Below are 20,205 nucleotides of genomic sequence, written 5' to 3' on the forward strand. Positions count from 1 at the left end.
GTTAAAAATCTATACGCCTCTACGTGAATCCCTGAAAATTACATTAAAAATCTACGTTGAGTGAAGAAGTGGAAGTTACGTTTTGTTACGTGGAATCAGTTGCAAAATCAAGTGCTTATTTTCCAGGAATGTCATGTGATTTCATCAAGCCCCCAGAGATATTACGTGGATATTACTGCACAGATGGGAGTTCACCGGATTGTCGTTCTGAAGCAATTTGCGAACCCAAGCTTTCATTCTCTCAACGACAACCTCATTACTGTTGTTTGTGTCTGGAGAGCAGGAGCTTTTGCTTAGGTAAAACTAAAATTTGTGAATAATCTGGAACAAATGTTCGCTTATACATCGCCTTCTGTTACAAAAATACCTGAACTGACTTAAACACGTTTCAAAGATTTGCACAAAAGGTTTCATTTCCTTTTGTAAGTGTTAATGTTGTTAACCGTTAAAACATTTCCATTGCGAATGCCATCAAGCACTTAATTCAAATTCTTCTGGCCAATGCTATAATAGTACATATATATTTTTCGGTATATACCATATCGTTATACTCAAAACGCTCAAAACGAATCAACGGTACATTAACGTCCACAACAATCCTGACAGAAGTTTTTCTTGAAATGAGTTGAAATAGCATAGTTGCAATTGGTAATTTTTTGTTGTTTTGCTTGTTCATAAAGTGTATCAAAATTGATCTGTTCATGTTTAATCATCTTTTTATGCAGATGCAATTCCCCGTGATCACGACATTCCGGAACAATAATGCTTTGAACGTGAATTTAATGCTTTTCGCGTTGCTTAGCAACGGTGCTTGCCAATAAACAACAGTGACATGGTTTGTTTGAATTTGCTTCAGTCAGAGGCCAGCATTAACTAAACGCAATCTTTTGCATTCATTATCAGATTGAATTTATAGTTGTTCAGTCGGACTTTGGAATGAATCCAATGTCCGAAGGTAATTCAACCTCTACTGCATATGTGATGATTCACTTTAAATTCCGCTGCATCCGTTTGAGACTTTAAACTTCCGTTCCGATTCGCTAGGTTTGTTCATTGTACCGACCTCAGAATTTCTGCACGTCGATCGAATATTGCACTGATTTGGTCACAGGATGTTAAGTTTAAATACCAAGCTTTTGTCACAAACGTCACAAATTAATAAGATTTCCTGCCGCGTCACGAGGGATGACATCATGGATCGACCTACAGTCCTTATCCAATCGAGGGAAAAGGTTACACCGTATCGAAAACATCAAATATTTACTGTACAATATTCTGTTTGCAGTCAGTTATACAAACAACCAATATTACTTCAATACATCATAAATACATTGTTGCAATAAGCGCAAATCAACCGCCTTATGAAATGTTTCCGTGCGGTTGTGGATCGTTTTAAACTTGGGCGGTTTGAAAAGCCGTGCTTTGGGTTATCGGTTGCCTGGACAACTTTGAGCTGACTTTGTGAACCACACTCTTGCGCAATTTATCCAAAGCGGTGGAGTATATGAGAGGGTTGATGGCGCTGTTAATGGGAAGCAGAATAACTGCCGACACGACGTAAGCCACAGAGGGCAAAGTGAAACCGCTGAAATGGAGGAAAGTCATCAGGGAAAGTGGAATCCAGCTACAGAAGTCGGTGAGGATGAGGAATATGATTTTGTTCTGCATATCTGCAACACAACAGGAAGATACATAGATGTGACAAAATGGGAGGCGGTTATTTCGGCTAAAATTTAAGTCATATTCACGTCATACAAATACATCCAATGGTTTACAATTGCAAGGTTCCGCAGATAAAAGTCGACAATGCAGTGCTTGAACGCAGTTTGTGACGACTAACATAGAAAATTTAATCACGCAACACGCGAATAAATTCGTGAAAAAATTTCATGTTATGTTAAACGTGGATATACGTAGAGCATGGAGGCGAGGCCGTTAAAATACCAGAAGATGCATTTTTTCTTTGGTATTTAAAAAATACAGCGCGTACATTCGTGGTGTAATGATTTGTAGAAGAGGTGACTTGGTTTGCGGAGTTACTTTTCAGAACCAGTCAGTGAGGGTCTGTATATTATTGGATGAATGTCGACGAAGAAAGTTTTAATCAAACCTTTATTTTTCTTTGAAACTCGTGCATTCTGACCATGGTTGACAATCCGCCCACTTTTGGTCGTCTTTCTGTAGATGAGAAAGTACGAGAAGGCAACGTACAAGAAAGCGGCAAAGTTAAAAGATATAATAGACATCGTATAACTCCACGCCTCATCCGACGAAGTGACGAACAATCTGCTTATACACACACTGTTGCTGCTGTAGTATCTAAAACAAAAAGAAGGCCATTTTTCTTTTACAGTTTATATTTCAGGACGTTCCAAATGCAAGTTGCCGAAATATAAAGAAATTCAACTGATGGATAGAAGATAAACAAAATAAACATAATATTTTGCTTCGGTAAAGAATTCACGTGATTTCATACAATCGGGTTTTACGTGGTTGAAGCAGTTAGGCAGAGTCCATAACACCAGCTTTGCAAGGGAGGATTCTGCTGGCTCGCGAGCCTACGCTACCGATAAAAGAACAACGAATTCACCAAAGCGGATGTGTGTGAACCCAACCTCGGACTCATCGTACCCGAGATATCCTTTCGGTTTATCCAGTATATGGTATCCACCTCGGATGAGCACACGGTAAAGATCCGACCATGACGTCGCAAGGTTTGTTTGTTTCCAGGCGGAAGTGACGTCGGTGTGGTTTACGTCGGGATAAAACTCCACCACTCGCTTCACAAAAGTTTTCATGTCTGTGTAGAAACAAAAGTAAGCGTTTGTAAATTCTAACGAATACAAATTTGAAAGCACACAACAATGTGTTACGGAACAATGGAATAAACTTGATGCTTATGTAGAGAACTATACCTCTAACTTACAACATGCAGCTTAACAATGAAAAGAATAATTTTATTCATTGCCATAAAGTTTCGCCACTTTTACGTAAACGCTTTGCCACAAAATTCAATGATAATTTGGGTCAAATCCACTTGCAAAACTACAACTTTGGTCAGAATATTTTACCGGAAAAATCGACCGTGACGTCACGAAAGAACATATTTTTTTCGATCCAAGCTTTGGTTTGGAATTTTTCTTCAAACTCGACCGTGAGTGGCAGCAACGCGATGAAGAACGACACGAACCAAGTCATGAAGACTGACAACATCACGATGCGCGTGCTGGGGTTTGAAGATGCTTGGAAAGGCTAAAAATTCAAGTGATCTGTTTGTATGAAGATGTTGCTGTTGTTCCTTGATTGTTATTGAGGTTGGTTGTTCAGTTTATTGTATGTGATATCCTACAGTGTTACTTCGTGTTTTCTTTTTCGGTTTGTTGCATATTTCAAACATTTGCAAAAGTAAAACTATAATATGGTATCCAAAAACCCAACTGAAAACAGTTATTGAATGAAAGCCTTTAGCAACATTAAACACAAATGCCTGTCGTTATCCTGTCGTCACACGAAGTTCTCAGTCTACGTTCACAACTAAAACGTTCCACACATATGTTTCACCTTAAAGACGGCGTAGAGACGAAACGTAGTCAGCAGAACCATGGTTAGCACTGAGGTTTCGCTCGACAGCGCCACCATCACCCCGAGGGCAACACATGTCCCACTGGACCGCCACGAGAGGTCGCTGCTGCAGTATTCTCCCGAGTAATGAACGCCCATAGATCCAAGTATGATGAGGTAAACTCCCATGAGAAAATCTGAGGCACTGAGGTTTAACACTAGAATGTGATTGGCGCGCGACGATGCGTGACTACCACGTGACTGCGTTGCCGGTTTTATTTCTTTTAACATCACCATCTGCAAAAAATTTCTGTTTGTTTAATTTTTTCGAATTATACACAATAATTTGTAGGATGTATGCTCAAATGTATTAAAAAGAACTTATTCATTCAAGTAAGCACTTCGCACTAGAAGAAATCCATTCAATGTTACCAGATTTCAGATAAGATGGGTGGTTGTAAAACAGTGGTGTAGTGCAAATATTTAAGCAGTTGCTTGGGGACACAGACAATATTCTATGTCGTGTTCTGTGACATGTTTTCTACAAACATAAGGCGAACACTTAGTTTTCTGAGTAAACAGACTAAAGTTGAAACTACAGTCAGACTTTTTCAGATAGAACCTTAATACTTTCCATGTTGCCTAAAGTTGCTGCGAGTCCCATGATCCACACAGCTCCACGTAACAAAGGGTTCGCGATTAATTCGTATCTCGATGAAAACGACATTTCACTTGATGACGTCACCGAGGGACATTCGTCACTCCAGTCACTGCAATCTCCGACGCCATTGAATTTCTACACAGTAGTTTGAGTCTTATTACTAAGAACAAATCCACCATGAAGATTTATGTTTATAAAAAGAGCTGCAAATGTTCCGACTTTCGTTTTGAAAAATGGCAACTAGGGAACGTCCCTCGGAAAAAGAAGAAAGAATGCTCATTGTTAAAAATATCATCTCATACCAGTTTTTTCGGCACAAACAGAGGTTTTCCACTTTCGCAATAAAACCTTCCGTCGTCTGAGCATCCCAGTTCATCTTCCGACGAATCACAGTTTATCTGACCGTCGCAAATTTGATGCTTGCCGATTGAAAGCTGACAGAAAAGAAAACAGAAAATTATTAATAATTTGTGATGGAAATCAATTTCAAAGTTTTTAGACAGGTTATTTAATAACTTGACTGTGAAGTTTCCACGTGTGTCCACGCGGAAGAAGTGTTATTTGAATAAGGTTAAAGGTTGAAAGCGTTTTTGAAAAAAAGCGTAATTGAAAAAAGTCGGAGGAAAAAGTGGCTGATCCAGCTAGGCTGCAATGCCTGGCTGCCAATCCTGTGAACCAAATGATCGCGATACGATAGCTGTGATTGCCAAGAAGGACCTGCGCAGTGGGGCGATTCAGTCAATGATGCCAATGCATGAAATATTACTGCGTAATTAAAAACAAATTACTATTTTAAAACAAACATTATTTAAAACAATAACACTTTTGTGTTACACCGTACTGGCTTGTTCAAGTTCCTGCTTCCATGCATCATAAAGTGCACTTCAACGCTTGTATGCAATGTAGGAACCTTCGGATTTAACTAATTACTCACCGCAGCGCCACCAAGCGACTGGCAATGAATACGACCTGGGCACAATTCTCCATTTTCGTCACTTCCGTCCACGCAGTCGACGAAACCATCGCACACTTTCAGTTGATCGATGCTGACATAACCTTCCACTGTGTTGCAAGCGAACTTCGACGTGCAGATCGTCGGGTCTTCATCGTGGTAAACGTAAACGTCGTTGAAGTAAGCGTGGTTGCATTCAATGAGTCCGTTGCATAGCTTAGGTCTAACGTGATCTGGGAAAAAGAAGGTTTGATAAGAAACGTGTCGAAAGTTGAGTCCCTCAGAAATTACAACATGTCTGTCATCAGAACCACGAGCAAAGAACCTTGTTTTTTCATTAACTGTAATTCTGTGTAGTTTTCAATTAAGTCGGTCAAACGTTTTAAACACTATACCGTGTTCATCAACAACAAAGGAGTCGTTTGGTATTTTTTTTTATTTAAGTTTTTTTTTGAAGTTGCGTTTTGGAAATTTCGAACTAAATATCGGTCAGGGTTATTAGTATATGTTTCACAAAAATGCCATAAAATTTAATGACTGAAATGCTGCCACCAATTCCCAGATTGGACAAAATGCCCCAATCGTGTTCAAGTTCATTTGAGGGTTATGAAAATCATTTTAGCGCCCAAAGTGAAGAGCGCAGGTGAGTCCCTGAGAAAATACTACTCGGTAGTTTCCATGCAAATATTGTGGCATGATTGCCAGTATAAATTCATTCGAGCAAATAGAGAAACATGATTATAAAATGTTATAAATTCACATTGTTGCTGTCCCATTTGTACTACAGTGCAGCTAATGTAACATGGTCACTTACAGTCGCTGCATTCAAACAGTGGAACCCGATGTTCATCCCTGCATCCAGTTTTAATTTCGGGTTTGGACGAATTTCTTGTAAATTTCTCACAAACTTCCGTACACTCGTCCTCGGCCGGTGAATTGTAATCTCTCCGACTTCCAGGTGAAGTTACGCATTCGCTTCTTCCATCGCAGAAAATGGCTGTTTTCTGTTCGCAAGTTTCGGATGCTAAATGACTGCATCTAGTCAACAAATTCAATTTTACTGCACGAAAACTTGAAAATAACCTCTCATTTAAGCGTATAGTTTCAAATATTACTATGATGACTTTGTGTCAACGCTTCTATTTTTTTAAGAACTGATGATGAGAAACATCTTTTATTTTATATTGAACCAAAGTCAAAATAAAAGCATGAGGTTGCTATGGTGAGTGGTTGTACACAAGCTCCATCGAACAAAAAATAGTTGAAAATTTATGTTTTTTGCGTAACTGAGATTCAGATATTTGTGCAAACAAATTTCCACAACAGTCATGCAAAACATAAATTTTAAACCACTTTCTTGTACCTACCTTGTAACTTGTACCCAGTTTTAACAATGATGTTTTAAATTTCAATTTACCGGCATAGTTTTCCTGGCACCGTCTGGTTTCCACAAGGTGCTGTTCCACTGCATAGCTCCGACCTGAAGCACAACATGCATTTGTATCATGTAGTTTATAAATCTTTTTATGGCTTACATTTCGTCCGATCCATCGTTGCAATCCACATTTCCGTCGCAGACTTGACGAGTGTCAACACATATTCCACTTCCACAATCAAACTTACCTCCGTTGCACCTGGATACGCTTTGTTGGGAGATGACGCTGAATGGAAGCGTTAGGGTCAACTAAGGTTAAATATATAAAAAAAAAAATTTCGGCCATTTTGGTTTCAGGTTGCAGTCAACAGGAGCTCGTCATCGGTTGGGTTGGATTGAGTATTGTTGCCCAGCACGCCAACATACAAATGAGGACTTTGGTTATTGCTTGGATGTTGGTGGTGTTGTACACAGACCATGTTAAAAAACTATATTGGACTGGAGCTTGTTCCAAACGGGTAGAAACCGATGTTACATTTCGCGTTGCAACCAATGTAAGCTAAATTTTTCATCACAAGCCAAACTAGAGTGGTTACAAATGTCAAAGTCTTGCAACACAACATTATTTACACCAGGGGTTCTAAGACCTTTTAGGGCCACGACACACGGTTTAAGAAACCCCGGTCTACCCCATTACCCAGTTTGATTATTATTAACTGCCCATAGTAATCATTCAAAATGCTTTGGATTCTTTGAGATATGAGAGATCTTACTGTGGTTGTAACTTCGCACAGAGATCAGGAAGTTGACCTTCACACAAGCATTCGTCACTCATGTCGTAACAATCTATGACGTCATCGCATACGCTGGTTTTAGGAATGATGAGGTCACCATATAGGCAGTGGAAGCACAGGGAGTGATTGAACTGGGCCCACATCGATGATCGAATGTCGCTGTGGAAAAAATCGAGATGTGTTGTTTTGTTACAATTTGGAGAAATACAATTTGATATTATTTGTGTGCGGCCACTTTTTTGGTGCCACGAAAACATAAGTTTTTAAATTCTTTCCACTTTTACGCGCCTAAAAGGAAGTTAAATAGCGTTCACTTTAAATTGAAACAAAATTATTTTAGCTATTTAGTTTAAAGTATTGATGGCAGCCCCCACAAGAAACAACAACATTTGAAGCAAATTACTTCGGATTGTCGGTGAGAAGTCCTTCGTTGTCAAGGAAACAAAGGTCACTCCCGTCATCGCAGTCTTTTACTCCGTCCCACAGAAACATCTGAGGCAAGTTGCAATCACTGCCCTTCCGCGTGCATTTGAACCCGTGCCCGTTCTGCCATCGGAGGTGGGACGAGCAATCGTTGCAGGTATCGTCATCACAGATGGTGGATCGATGGAGGCAGGTGGAGTCGGGACAACGGAAGTGCGTCGGGCATTCCATGTCGCACGGGACGCCAGAGTTACACGGGTGGACGAGGGAATCGCACAACTGACGTTTGGTTTTGTTGCAGTTCATGTTGGGGTCATCCGGGTTCAAATGGTTGTGACACGTGTTTGAATCGTCGAAACATTCGCAAGTTCTCACGAGGCTGAAAGTGAAATAAGAAAATTATGTTTGTAAAATCAATAAATAGGGCTCACAATTTGAAAATTGTAATTGGTGAGCATATAATTCATACAACAGGAAGGGCCTTCAGTTTGCACTCAATGAAAAAAGTTGACAAACAAACAGCATTTTGAGAATGGGTTAACCAATAGTGTCGCTGCAAAACCTGCTATTTAAAGATCATATGTGCATTAAAATGGAATGAGAAAATTACAATTTGGATTGCATGGCAACCATGCAACCTCTATATACACATTCACCCATAAATTCAAAACAATAAGAGACACTTAAATTCACGCTCACCTTGGGTTTGAGGCATATGACGTAGCATGACGACACAAATCTGGGGTTTCTCCGCCACAAGAACATTCATCACTTAAGTCAGGGCAATCGATGACGTCATCACACACGCTTTTGCTGGAGATTATCGTTTCGTTGTCGTGGCAACGGAAGCAAGCGGAATTGTTGAATTCAGCGAATATCGATTGTCTGACGTCGCTTTAAACAAAGTGATGTTTTACTTGTATGACTTAATTCACAACAGAAACTTGTTGATTGTTGGTAAGTATTCCGTCTAACCAAATCATATAAATACAGAATACCCTCATGGTACATTAGCACCCTTGCCTGAGCGTTAAAATGATTTTGCTGCATTAATTTAATAAACTTTAACCATTTCGAATTATATCTTGCGGCAATGTAAAAGTAATGGTAACCGGTAACTCCATTCACATTTAGATAAGGTTTGGTGAGAAAAATGTGATTTCTATGTACCTGGGATTTCCCATTAAAACCGTGTCGTTTTCCTGGCTTACGTAACACAAATCTATTGCGTCATCACAGTCCGCAATCCCGTCGAATAACAAGATTTGTGGCAGAACACAAGATCCCCCGTTCCTCGCGCACTTGAAACCGTGTCCGTTGTTCCATCTCTGTGATGACGAACAATCGTTGCACACGTCACCGTCACACACGGTTGACCTTGGTAGACACGTCATATCCGGACACCGGAAGTGGTAGGAGCAGAGCATGTCGCAGGGAAAGTCTTGGTTGCATGAGTTCGACAGGTGGCAAGCTGGAGGTGAAGTTTGAGCGCACGTGGTTTTGTTGAGAGTTAAGATATTGTGACAAATTCCGTTCGAATCAAAGCAGTCGCATTTCTTTATCATTCTGCGAAGTAAAAACATGTAGATAAGCAAAGTGGAGCCAATAATATGATTTCTGTGAGCTGCAGGCAAAGAAGAGTCGCACCAAGCTGCACTCATGAGATCTCGATGACCGAAACAGTGACCATCTGTATGCAGCTCACATAAAAAATATGTTTAGTTGTGGATGAATTTTTACCGAGACATGCATAAATTTGCCGGTGAATAATACAGCATTACTAGTGAAATATTAATTTGTTGTAGACGACATCATTAATTTAATATTTTTGACCACATCTCAGCCAAATTTTTTTCTAATATGTTCCTGTATTCATATGTGATGTGACTGTCGCCATATTTAAAGAAACTGTTTTCAATTTTACGCTTGCTTCGACGCAAACCCTGTGACCCTTAGTTGAAACTTAGGCCGCTTATAAATCCACTTACGTCGGGTGTTCTTCATATTTGCTGACATAACCACATATTCCTTGTGCTTCCTTCTCACATTGGCACTCGTCCTTCAGGTTGGGGCAGTCAACCTTCCCATCACACACGTTTGAACTCGATACGATCGTGTGTTGTTCGTCTCGACACGCGAAACATATGGTGGAGTTAAATGAGGACCCGGTTCGGTTTCTGACGTCTCTGTAAATAAATTGTTTTTGCAAAACATTATTAGTCAGTAAACTTTAAATTTGCAGTTATATCGTTCCAAGCCAACCAGTGGGCCCAAAGCGTTTTACATCACGAAAAAGCGAAATGCAAAAAATGCAAAGTACATTACAGAATCAAGCCCAAGTTAAACCATGAACACCATAATCACTAATACGTAACTTTTACACCCACTTATATATTTCATTACAAACACATTAAACTTACCTTGGGTCACCATTCAGATTACTCCCACTTTGAACATAGCATAAATCCGTACCATCGTCACAGTCAGAAATTCCATCAAACAGAACGTTTTGTGGCAGATTGCATAACCTTCCATTTCTCAAACACTTAAACCCGTGTCCATTGTCAAACCTTCTCGAAGACGGACAATCGTTGCAGAATTCATCATCACACAATGAAGCTCTTTGGAGACAACTTCCGTCCGGACAGCGATAAAAATCTGGACACCAACCGTCGCACAGTGTTTTACCGATGCATTGGGTGCGGCCTCGACAAAACTCAACACGACGAATCGCACAAGTTTCAATCCAACCCAGCGAACGGGGCAGCGAGCATCTGAAATGCAACGCAGGTTTTTAATTGTTCTGAAAATTATTCTAATATAAAGCACTGACACATTTTTGTGTGTACTTGAATTAATACAACAACCAGTACATGTAGTTATTTACGGCGCTAACGCCTTGCAAACGCAATATATTGACTTTCTGAATTTCTATCAAACCATGCCAGCAATTGGCAAAGTCTTATCGTAAGTGGAGAATACAGGACTGCACAAAAATAAATTAACTAAAACAAATTTTGCTAAACGTACATTAAATATTCTGAAGTAAGGTTGGTTTCGTCCGACACAATTTCTGGTTTTCTTTCGTCGCTTTTGTCTGGACAATCGGCGAAGTTGGAACAAAACCGATTTTGTAAAATTATTGTTCCGTCGTCGCAGATAAAATTCGGTTTCCACTCTGTGGGGGTAAATAATGTAATCAACTCTATCAAGCAAGTTTGCATGAGTCGTACAACCATCTGGTCAAACGCATAAAATATGCGGCACACGTTTTTCGAATATTTGATGACGCATGCAGTTTATAATATGAAACGTCTCCATTTTTTATCATATGAATATGCCTGACAGCCTCAGTAACTCAGTGTGTGTACTTCGTAAAAGAAAATTAAACGGATTAATTAAGAATCCCAAATCATGTTTGATCATAACCTTCAGAAAGAGTGAATCTGTGGTTTGGATATTTTTGTTCAGAATTGATCACCAGACGATTTCCAAACCAGTCAGTTACATGTTTTGATAAATAAGTTTAACCAATCACAAATCACATACCTGTAGACCTGGAGTTTTGAAAGCTGAGTAAAAGGAGCAGGATTAACAAAATGAGGGAGCCCATGTCAGTTTAAAGCAAAATATTCACTGACTATCGTAACATACGATGACGTATTAGTGGTAAAGTTATTTGGAAACCAAACACAAACCTCCTGCCTCAGCTCATTCACGTCTTTAATAAATGCAAACTATTCGTTTCTGCTAATTATATTAATTGACAACACGTGGTACTAAACATCAGTATACGCCCCGCTTATGCGTGTGGAAATGAATGGAATGAATTTAAGCACTTCATCAGAAATTTGACAGGTTGTGACAACCGCTCACTCTGAGGACGGGAAGTCTGCGTTAGTTGAGTTGCCACGCGAGCGACGCGTGCAGAAAAAATAACCTCGTTAAAAGTTGGACGGGTAACCGCTTGTGCCCGATATATCTTGTCTGGGGTTTGTGTGTTACAAAAAGTGCTACAAAAGCTAAACCTTTCAACTGAAAATTTCTAAACTGAATCACCAAACATTACCGTTTACAATTCAATGTCGGTTGAGCCAGGTTCTTTGTGCATTTTTTTTTGTTGAAGATCACATAAAGTTTTGAAGCCCAGCCTGTGCGGAAAGAATTCGTTTTAAACGAACAATTGTTTATCTAGTCATTTTAAAGCTTTGCTTCTGTAAAGCCTCATACTAATTACATGTGGTGGATTGGTAATGAATCAGGATACGTCAAGAGCGCATCCTTATTCCAGCGTCATCAAGGTGCATTTACAAGAAAAATCTATAATTATTAATTTTAGGGGCGGTTGTTGTAGTGTGAGCAGGTGAAACCTTTTATCACCCTTAAACTTAATACGCCAAAAAATCTTTGCTAATCTTTGCGTCTTTCCAGCTGTCTCAGTCCACATGGTGATGCCAGAGAGTCAGTTTTCCAATTCTACAGCATATTTCTGATTTGTTCAATTTGTTGATAAAGGGAAATATAATGCGTAACTTTTGTATTTGGTTAAGCCTTCATAAAATTGCTTATAACATTCATATTTTTCAAAGCTTGTTTTTCAAAGTTCAAGTGGACGAGTCTCACGCTACAACATTTGCTCGATGAACATCCTTTAATTATTCCACTTCATTTAGAATTCGGTTCCTCCTTCAGTGCGAATCAGTTGTTGCAAAATTCGTCAAACCTCAACCTGAACATTCCGGGTTGGTTAAAAATGGTTGACGCTTGCTCAGTCATGTGAGAAATTATTTCCGAAAAGTTTGCGACAACCTTTGTTGACTGCAACAAAGAAGAGTGTTGACTTAGGGAATTCAACTTATTGCTCTGTCGTACTTGCGTGCATTATTCATTCGCGTAGTAGTGTCAATCGCTTAGTATTTCTACACGCCTGACCGACTCCAAGTTTCTCCGTTTTAAACACGAGCAATCAAGCACTTTTTATAACTCAATTACAGACCAGGTGGAATGCAAGTCGCCTGCATAGCCAGGTTGAATTATAAAGGGTCCGTGCACTTCTGGTAAGCGGTGCTGGCTAATATGTTGTTACACAACGATTGTAATTCACATCATAACGACCGACTGATTCTGCGCTTCACCGGTTTTCAACGCCTTCTTCACTCGACTGGGTTTAAAAATAGTCATCGAGATACCAGGAGGTTTACATTTCGATCCATGGTTAAACTTATTTGTTCAGTGTTTTTAGTTTAGTATTGCGATTTGCTAGAAAACATGGTTTCTATTAAATGGAAGGGTTAAGTTGGCCATATCCCTGCAATTTCATTCGATCGCTCTAAAAATTTGTTTTCAAGCTTGTTAGTAGTTTATTTACAGAATTAGCAAACAGCAAAACTTTCATTCAAAAACTTGTGAACATAATCTTGTTTAAAATCAATGAATGATTCAGCGTAAATTTTCTGTTTGACGAGATCATGTCACAATTATAAACACATTCTATGCAATCGGATTTAGATGGGAATTAAATGCGCTTGTTTTTATTTGTTAACACATTAAAAACAAACGAAGAAGTTAACTAAGCTCCTCATGTAAAAACAACAACGAGTTAATATCGGTTGCCAAGAAAAGCTGCATCAAAAAGCAATATATGATTTTGCTAATTTCCACAAGAATTTACAATTCAATGTGGGAATGAATCCGAAGCCGGTGAATAGGTTATAGAGTCTCAATAATAATTGCAGCGTCTTGCCACCGAATAGAAGATCAGAGATAGAACGATGATTCCGAATAGAATATAAATAGAGACCAATGGAAAGAGCCAAATTAACAGGCGCTGATGACTATTTGTGATTGGGTTATCGGAAACTTATTGGTTTATGTAGTCACGTGATGTTATGCAACACTTGTAACAAAATGCGAAGGGCAAATACTGCAGAATAAAGCAACGGTATTTACACAGAGGATGTGGCGTTATAAAGGATAATGTTCAGTGGAGACATTCAAGTTCGGGTATGGGATTGTCAGACGGGAAATGGGCAGACGGCTCGTTAGGAAACCAAAAGACATTTACACTTGCTTAAATATTTTGCTAATTTCTTCAGAAGAGTAGGCCTTTCCAAAAGGTCGTTGCCCATGAGTGTTTTGAAATAATGAAAAAGAATTAAACCCGAAGAAGTGCAAGCAAAACCGAAATATTTGATAGTGTGTTCCGACAAGGGTCTCTAATCGTGACCAAATGTCACGAGAAAAGTGTTTTGGAACATTGTATGTAAAGATTTTTTGTATTGCTGGAAGGAAGGTATGATTTGTTGATAACAGGAAAGGAAAACATAAATTTGGCAAAGACTGAAAAGAGCGGAAAGGTAAGCGTGCCACCATTCGTGCACATTCTAAAACAGACAGAGGGTGAAGGTTAGAAGTCACACTTGTCCACCGAAAGACGTCAATCACATAGGAAACGATACCACCGTTTCTGTAACGTCAACGAAACGAAAAGAATCATCAAATAACGTGCAGTCACTTTATAAATTTGTAGTGAAGTTGCATTAGTAGTGAACATTGTTCCGACTTTCTGGTAAACTAGCCAGGCCCGGAAATAAAAGCGAAGTGCTACGATGTAAAGAATGCTGAACCTTGCTGGTTTACTTAGCGACAGTCTAGTGCTACAGTTACGAACTGCAGTGACGAGACTTGTTTGCTTCTGTGGGTAAAACCATTGTTTTTTCTATCTTTACTTTCTTCTTTGCTCAGTTACTGGGACCCCCTGACTCCGAGTTTTCAGAACTAGAACCTTCTTCAAATTGAGCGTCTTGTTCATTATTTTCTGTACTTCTAAATTGTGGATTAAACAATGTTTTCATCAGAGCTTCTTTCTCTTCCTGCCTATCTCTGTAGTATCTGTGAAAATATTAAATTTATTAGAGCGGTATAAAGTTTCTATTTATTTCTTTAGCGATTGTTTGTGAATAAAATGCCCATCCAACAGACAAAAACAAGGTTTTATTATTCTACAATTATGGGTTTATTGTTTCATGACTTTGCATTAACCTTGTAAAACTTCTTTCTGCTTCCGCTGTCCGTTGTTTGAATGAGCCTTTAAATATACTGGATTTCTCAGTTTCTCTCAAGATATAAATGTTTTTTTCCAAAAGACAGACTACGATGTAAGACATCACTGGGACGTAACGGAGTTCATCATTTTCAACAAGTCGTCTGGCGATTTCGAACAACAGCAGGACGGCGATGTCAAAAAACTGACCTTCCTTAGTCGACTTATACTTGGTACAAACCGATTCAGTCATAAAGTTTTTGAAATAAGTTGGAAATTTATCAAGATCTGATCTCGCTCTCAGAGTGGCTTTTATAGATTTTGGAGTAAATTTTTTTTCTTTTGACTTCATAACTTCTTTGCTGTCTGCAGAGGTTATAATTACGCCATTTCCAGGTTGCTTTTTAGTTGGATTGGCAAGCAACATAACGTCCTGGTTGGTACCACAATTGAAGTAGAAATAGTTTCCCTTCTTAAATTTGTTTTCGTTTCGCACAATGTCAATGAACGTGTAAAGTAACTCCTGTCCGTTGCGTTCTTTTTGAAATGTGTAGCTGTCTACCAGGTTTTCTGGAGGGGGAGGAGGAGGAAGACGTGACTCTTCTTTTTTTTTATTTTTGCACCACAAATCCAAATCATCCCTCAGTTTGCCGTGTGTTGCTTTACGTTCATCAGGATCAATCCCTTTGCGTTCCGACAACTGGGTGCGAAATTGTTTGTCAAAATCTATAAATTCCTCGAAAGATTCTCCCATTGTTTCAGTTATAAATATATCAACTCTATTTGATAAAATCTAAACATTCAATTTAGCGTCTTGTTGACAGAAAAAAGTAACATTTGGGTAAATTTTACATATAGGACACACATCATATATTAGATCAAAGATTTTTTTTAAGTATTTGTTTCCTTCACCTACACACTAACACGCTTGAAAATACCCAAAAGTAGTTACTCGATATCTGTGTGATCAATTCATCCAGATCTTGCCTTTCACCAAACTTTAGGGTAACGTTTTGCGAGCCTGAAATTACCTTGTGCTTTGCTTTGTACGGAAATTTGATTCTGTGTAACTTTTAACTCCACAGTGCCTCTCTCTATATATATCCGACCCTTCGATTCTAAACACAATGTTTATTGTGATTGCTGTAAATGCTTTATTTCCAAAACGAAGTTCGATGGATCGTTTTGCTTTCGGCCACGATTTCAAACCTGAATACCCGAAATTCTAAACGAGCGCATGTGGCGTTACCAACATGCTTTTTGCATTGTTACGAAACAATATCACTTGGCAACGTAACCAATTTAACAAACACAGACTTAAATATATTTTTTCTTTTAATTGTCTTGAATATATTTGTATCAAGTAGTTAGTGGAATGTTTAGGCTACGGGCAGTCATGCGGAAAATATTTTTTTAATTTTAACTATAAAAAAGAATTACGACAAGGTAGGAGACGATCGAATATGATGCACTTGCTTCTTGTATGTGACGTATTAAGGTTTTGTGATACAACAATCGTTACTGATGATCAATTTTTTGTACAAATGTATGTTTTAGCCAAAAAGTCAGCCATTTTGTTGCAACCATGTTACAAGTCGCAAACAATTACGCTGTGAGCAGCAAACCGCTTACAAGTTTTAAATTGCATTTTTTTTATATTGATAGTCAATATGACGTCCTCGGGAACAATTATATCCTTCTGCGGCAATCTTTGTTTCGATTCCCCGCGGGCTGTTTTTTTCTAGTATTAACTTAACGTGGAAATTATTTGGGAAAGCTCCACGCTTCGTCACATTAGCCAGAGATTACGATCAAATGCTAAATCATCACACGATGTTAATTTAAAGGCGTAATGATGAGCAAATGTTTGTGTTGATTTCTACCACCAGAATTTATTTAACGTTGCGGCTTGAGATGCATTTCTTTGCATAATTTTGCGAACACCCAATCAATAACTTTATTTTTATACATATAGATTAATAGGCTACGTATCTATTGAGCTTGCAGTTCAAATACAAAACAATCCCATTAATTACGATAGCGCCAGGTAAATATTTGGATCACTATCCAATATAACTGCAATAAGTAAAACCAAAGTTTTGCATTTTTCCGTTAACACAGAGCAAAACAAACGTGGGTCCTAACTGTAACAACACAAACATAAACACCCAAATATTCTAAAACTTTTCGCATAAATAAGCGTCTGTCGAAAATTATCAAAAAAAATTGGGAAATCCCTATTCCACTATACACACAGAGTAACACATAGCGCCGATATTCATCCAGAACGTGCCTCACTTGCGTTAAAACTTATGGTGATGTTTTGCGGACCTGTCATATTAACCTGGTGCCTTGCTAACTCCACGGAAGCACGATTATGTGTAATTGTCTCCCCACTCCATAGGGTCTCTCTATCCTTCCACGCCGGTAACACAAGACAACAATAAACTCGATGTTTCTTGTGATTGCGGCAAAACCTCGATATGTCATGCATATAAGAAGCAAGTTCCACATACTTGATCGGTTTCCACCTTGCAGGTGTGCAAGAATTTGTTTCCATGAAACCCACCTCGGTTCGTAATTCCACCTTGATCAAAGTTAAGAAAATATTTTCCACATGACTGCATGTAACCTAAACATTCCACTAACTACTTGATACAAATATATTCAAGACAAATAAAAGAAAAAATATATTTAGGTCACAAGAACGTTGTAAGTCACGCCATAGCTGCACTTATGTGACCTGTTTGATTGAAACAGCTTGTCCGCAGCTCACTATGAAAAGCATTATTGCCTTCATTGCTTATATTTGAAAGAAAAAAAAATTCCCAGTCAATTTTATTTCTCTTATATCTTAATAGTTTTAATTAAAAACCCTTAATAGTGTTAGCACATATACTCAGACGCACAAACACAAGGATATCAACAGGGCACACATGTATGTTGGTATTTAGTCACGGGGAATCACCAGATGGTGTTTGAATTGTAAAACATAAAAAACGGCGCCGGTAAACTAACTAGGTTTACCCACGTGATTCGAGTTTATAAGCAAACAACCCACAAACCAAAACAAACTAATGACGACCCAGTATATGATGTTGTTTATCTGAGTTGGTGTCGGGCAATTGCCCACCCTTTTTACTTTCCAAAACCTTCGCACGGTTAATCAACAGCTAATATTGGTATTGGTTCCGCCCCCCTGTAGCCACAGTCGTCACGTTTGTCGTGCCAGTCTCTGCAAGCCCAGGTCTGTAAACAGAAAACCTAACCAGGAATACCAGGCTAATATTTGCGAACGCTCGACTCAGTTTGTAATTGGACACACAGTCTTAACCAAGCAAAATCAAAGCACATTATTTTCCGGGTTAAAGCCCTGAGTGTTTCCTAAAGACTTAAAGAACGTTTAACAACATTTATAATTATATGGAAGCAAAAATACCAGAATGCAATCATTGCGCTGCAGACATTAAAGCTGTACTCCAGCCTGCAAGATTTCATCTGTGTTGGACTAGATGTTAAATTGCAACCGCAGTTCGAAACATTGTGTACTGCTGTCTGCAACTCAATGAAAATAACGCAAAATTTGACAAAAATACTTGATTTGAAAGCGTTTTCTTCCAAAGTAACTCAAAACTCAAATCATAACAACAAACCCAAACTGACACACTTGTAAACAAACAGAAATATACAACAATTTAATATCGCGCGTAATATTCGGTAGCTAAGCAACACAATGGTTTCAGAGTGCTAAAACGTTTCTATACCACTGACCTGAACAGACTGTAAATATTCATAGGCTTCAGCGTCCGCCCTTATGCCTCCATTGCACGCCATCGAATGGTAAAAACTGCCTATCAATCAATTGTTACGTTGCTTCCGCCTTCCCCAGGTTAACTTCCTGTTAACTCTGCTATATCTCTATGACCTAATGCAGCTTGCATTGCTGCCAAACGTAGGTTATTTTGTACTTTAACTGCACTTTAGTGTGGATACATTTGACCTATTGTGTAAGGTGCAAGGCCATATAAAACGAATTGTTGAGGTATATATGACTTATTTTAAATGATTACTAGTTGTACATTTCGCCGTAAAGTATATTGCAAATGGTCAACTCAAACCTCACACTGTGTAGAAACAGTGCGACGGAAAAGTACTTCAAGACTGCAGCACCAGACACACAACAGAATCCCAGGCAAACAAAAGCCTGCCTTACTTTTGTTGCCTTTTTTACCTAACGAAAATAAATGCATGTTTGCTACAACAGCCGGAGAAAGTAATCCATAGATTTCTCACATTAAAATGGAAAACTTTTAAACAAAGTTCTATGCACAATCACAACACAAAAGTTTTCCAGCAACCAACAAAATCTTGTCGACTTTCTGAAAACGTCTATTCGGTTCCGTTTTCGGTGACCTGTCCCGTGAAATTTTTTGTGGCTCTATACCTCCATCTTGCGCCAGTTTTTATGACGCCTTTAATAAAGCACAAAAATTGCAACACACAAAAAAATAAGAAGAAACGCAGTGTTTATCGTGAAATTAGTAAACAATAAAACTATAATTCTTTGTGTAATACCTGCATAAAACAGCAAAAAAATCGCAATGAAAATGGACACTGTTAAAAGCGTTATTATACAGTACAAGTAGCTAAGTGCCCTTTATTAATACATTGAACTTAGTGTAAAACGAAACAAAGTTTACATCGCAAAAGCTAACACATGCACATTTACGGATTGTGAAATTGCAAACAACATGGTGCACATTGAAATAACAATATGCGATAAATGTAAATAAGTATTATCCTTGCAATAGCGAAGGTTTAAACTTGTGTAAACTTATGTTATCTTCCTTCGAACCTCCTTCCACGTAAAACCTATTTTGACCCAACCAAAAGTTTAAAGATCACGCTTTTTAATTCTTTTTAGCTATTCTTTTGGACAGAAACCGGTAACGCCAACAGGCACAATTAATATTTCTTTTGAAAACAAAGTTCATACACAGGCACTAATCGTCTATCGCCCCCTTTCGAGTTTCGGGAAAACACTAACCTCTTCAGAATGGTTCTTGCTGAAATTTTCCTCATATCCAAATTCCCTTGAAAAACTTTTTCCATCTGCCTAAATACATCTAACTCATTTTCATATCTCTCTGACGTGGAAACTCTCAACATAGAAACGGAGATGCAGGATGACACAGGGATGGATTGGTGGACATCACCATCAGCAAGTCGTCTGGCAATCTCAAACAACAAGAAAACAGAGATCTCGAAAAATCTACCACTAAAATTTCTCTGGTTTTTGATGCAAACTGATTTTTGTCACAAACTTTTCAAAGTAATACGGAAAACCTTAAAACTCGTATGTTTTTGGCGGTTGAAGCAAGTATTAAAATGTGTTTG

At 38.6% G+C, this 20,205-nt stretch overlaps 1 protein-coding gene across 1 annotated transcript; it reads right to left on the reverse strand.

Annotated features, from left to right (window-relative positions):
• Positions 1-1,392: 1,392 nt before the first annotated feature.
• Positions 1,393-15,562, reverse strand: LOC145895953 (uncharacterized). The gene is made up of 20 exons (XM_082984723.1): positions 14,808-15,562; positions 14,515-14,657; positions 10,797-10,944; positions 10,187-10,540; positions 9,755-9,952; positions 8,937-9,332; positions 8,466-8,660; positions 7,747-8,145; positions 7,323-7,502; positions 6,710-6,835; positions 6,592-6,654; positions 5,989-6,212; positions 5,157-5,407; positions 4,525-4,656; positions 4,184-4,357; positions 3,562-3,858; positions 3,072-3,252; positions 2,632-2,800; positions 2,111-2,319; positions 1,393-1,670 (listed from the first exon to the last, which is right to left on the reverse strand). The coding sequence occupies exons 1-20, from the start codon at positions 15,560-15,562 to the stop codon at positions 1,393-1,395; spliced, it is 4,872 nt and encodes a 1,623-aa protein (XP_082840849.1).
• Between the last annotated feature and the right edge of the window lie 4,643 nt (positions 15,563-20,205).

The sequence above is a fragment of the Ascidia mentula genome, chromosome 3, assembly GCF_947561715.1.
Source record: "Ascidia mentula chromosome 3, kaAscMent1.1, whole genome shotgun sequence".
NCBI lineage: Eukaryota > Metazoa > Chordata > Ascidiacea > Phlebobranchia > Ascidiidae > Ascidia > Ascidia mentula.

What these genes read in the sequence shown, in the direction of transcription:
- LOC145895953 (XM_082984723.1), bottom strand. Translation starts at nt 15,562, where the DNA reads ATGGGAGAATCTTTCGAGGAATTTATAGATTTTGACAAACAATTTCGC. An exon ending in GCAACATGGAAAGTATTAAG is followed by an intron (nt 3,859 to 4,183) that starts GTTCTATCTGAA and finishes AATTTTTTGCAG; the next exon opens with ATGGTGATGTTAAAAGAAAT. An exon ending in AGTTTCAAAGAAAAATAAAG is followed by an intron (nt 1,671 to 2,110) that starts GTTTGATTAAAA and finishes GTTGTGTTGCAG; the next exon opens with ATATGCAGAACAAAATCATA.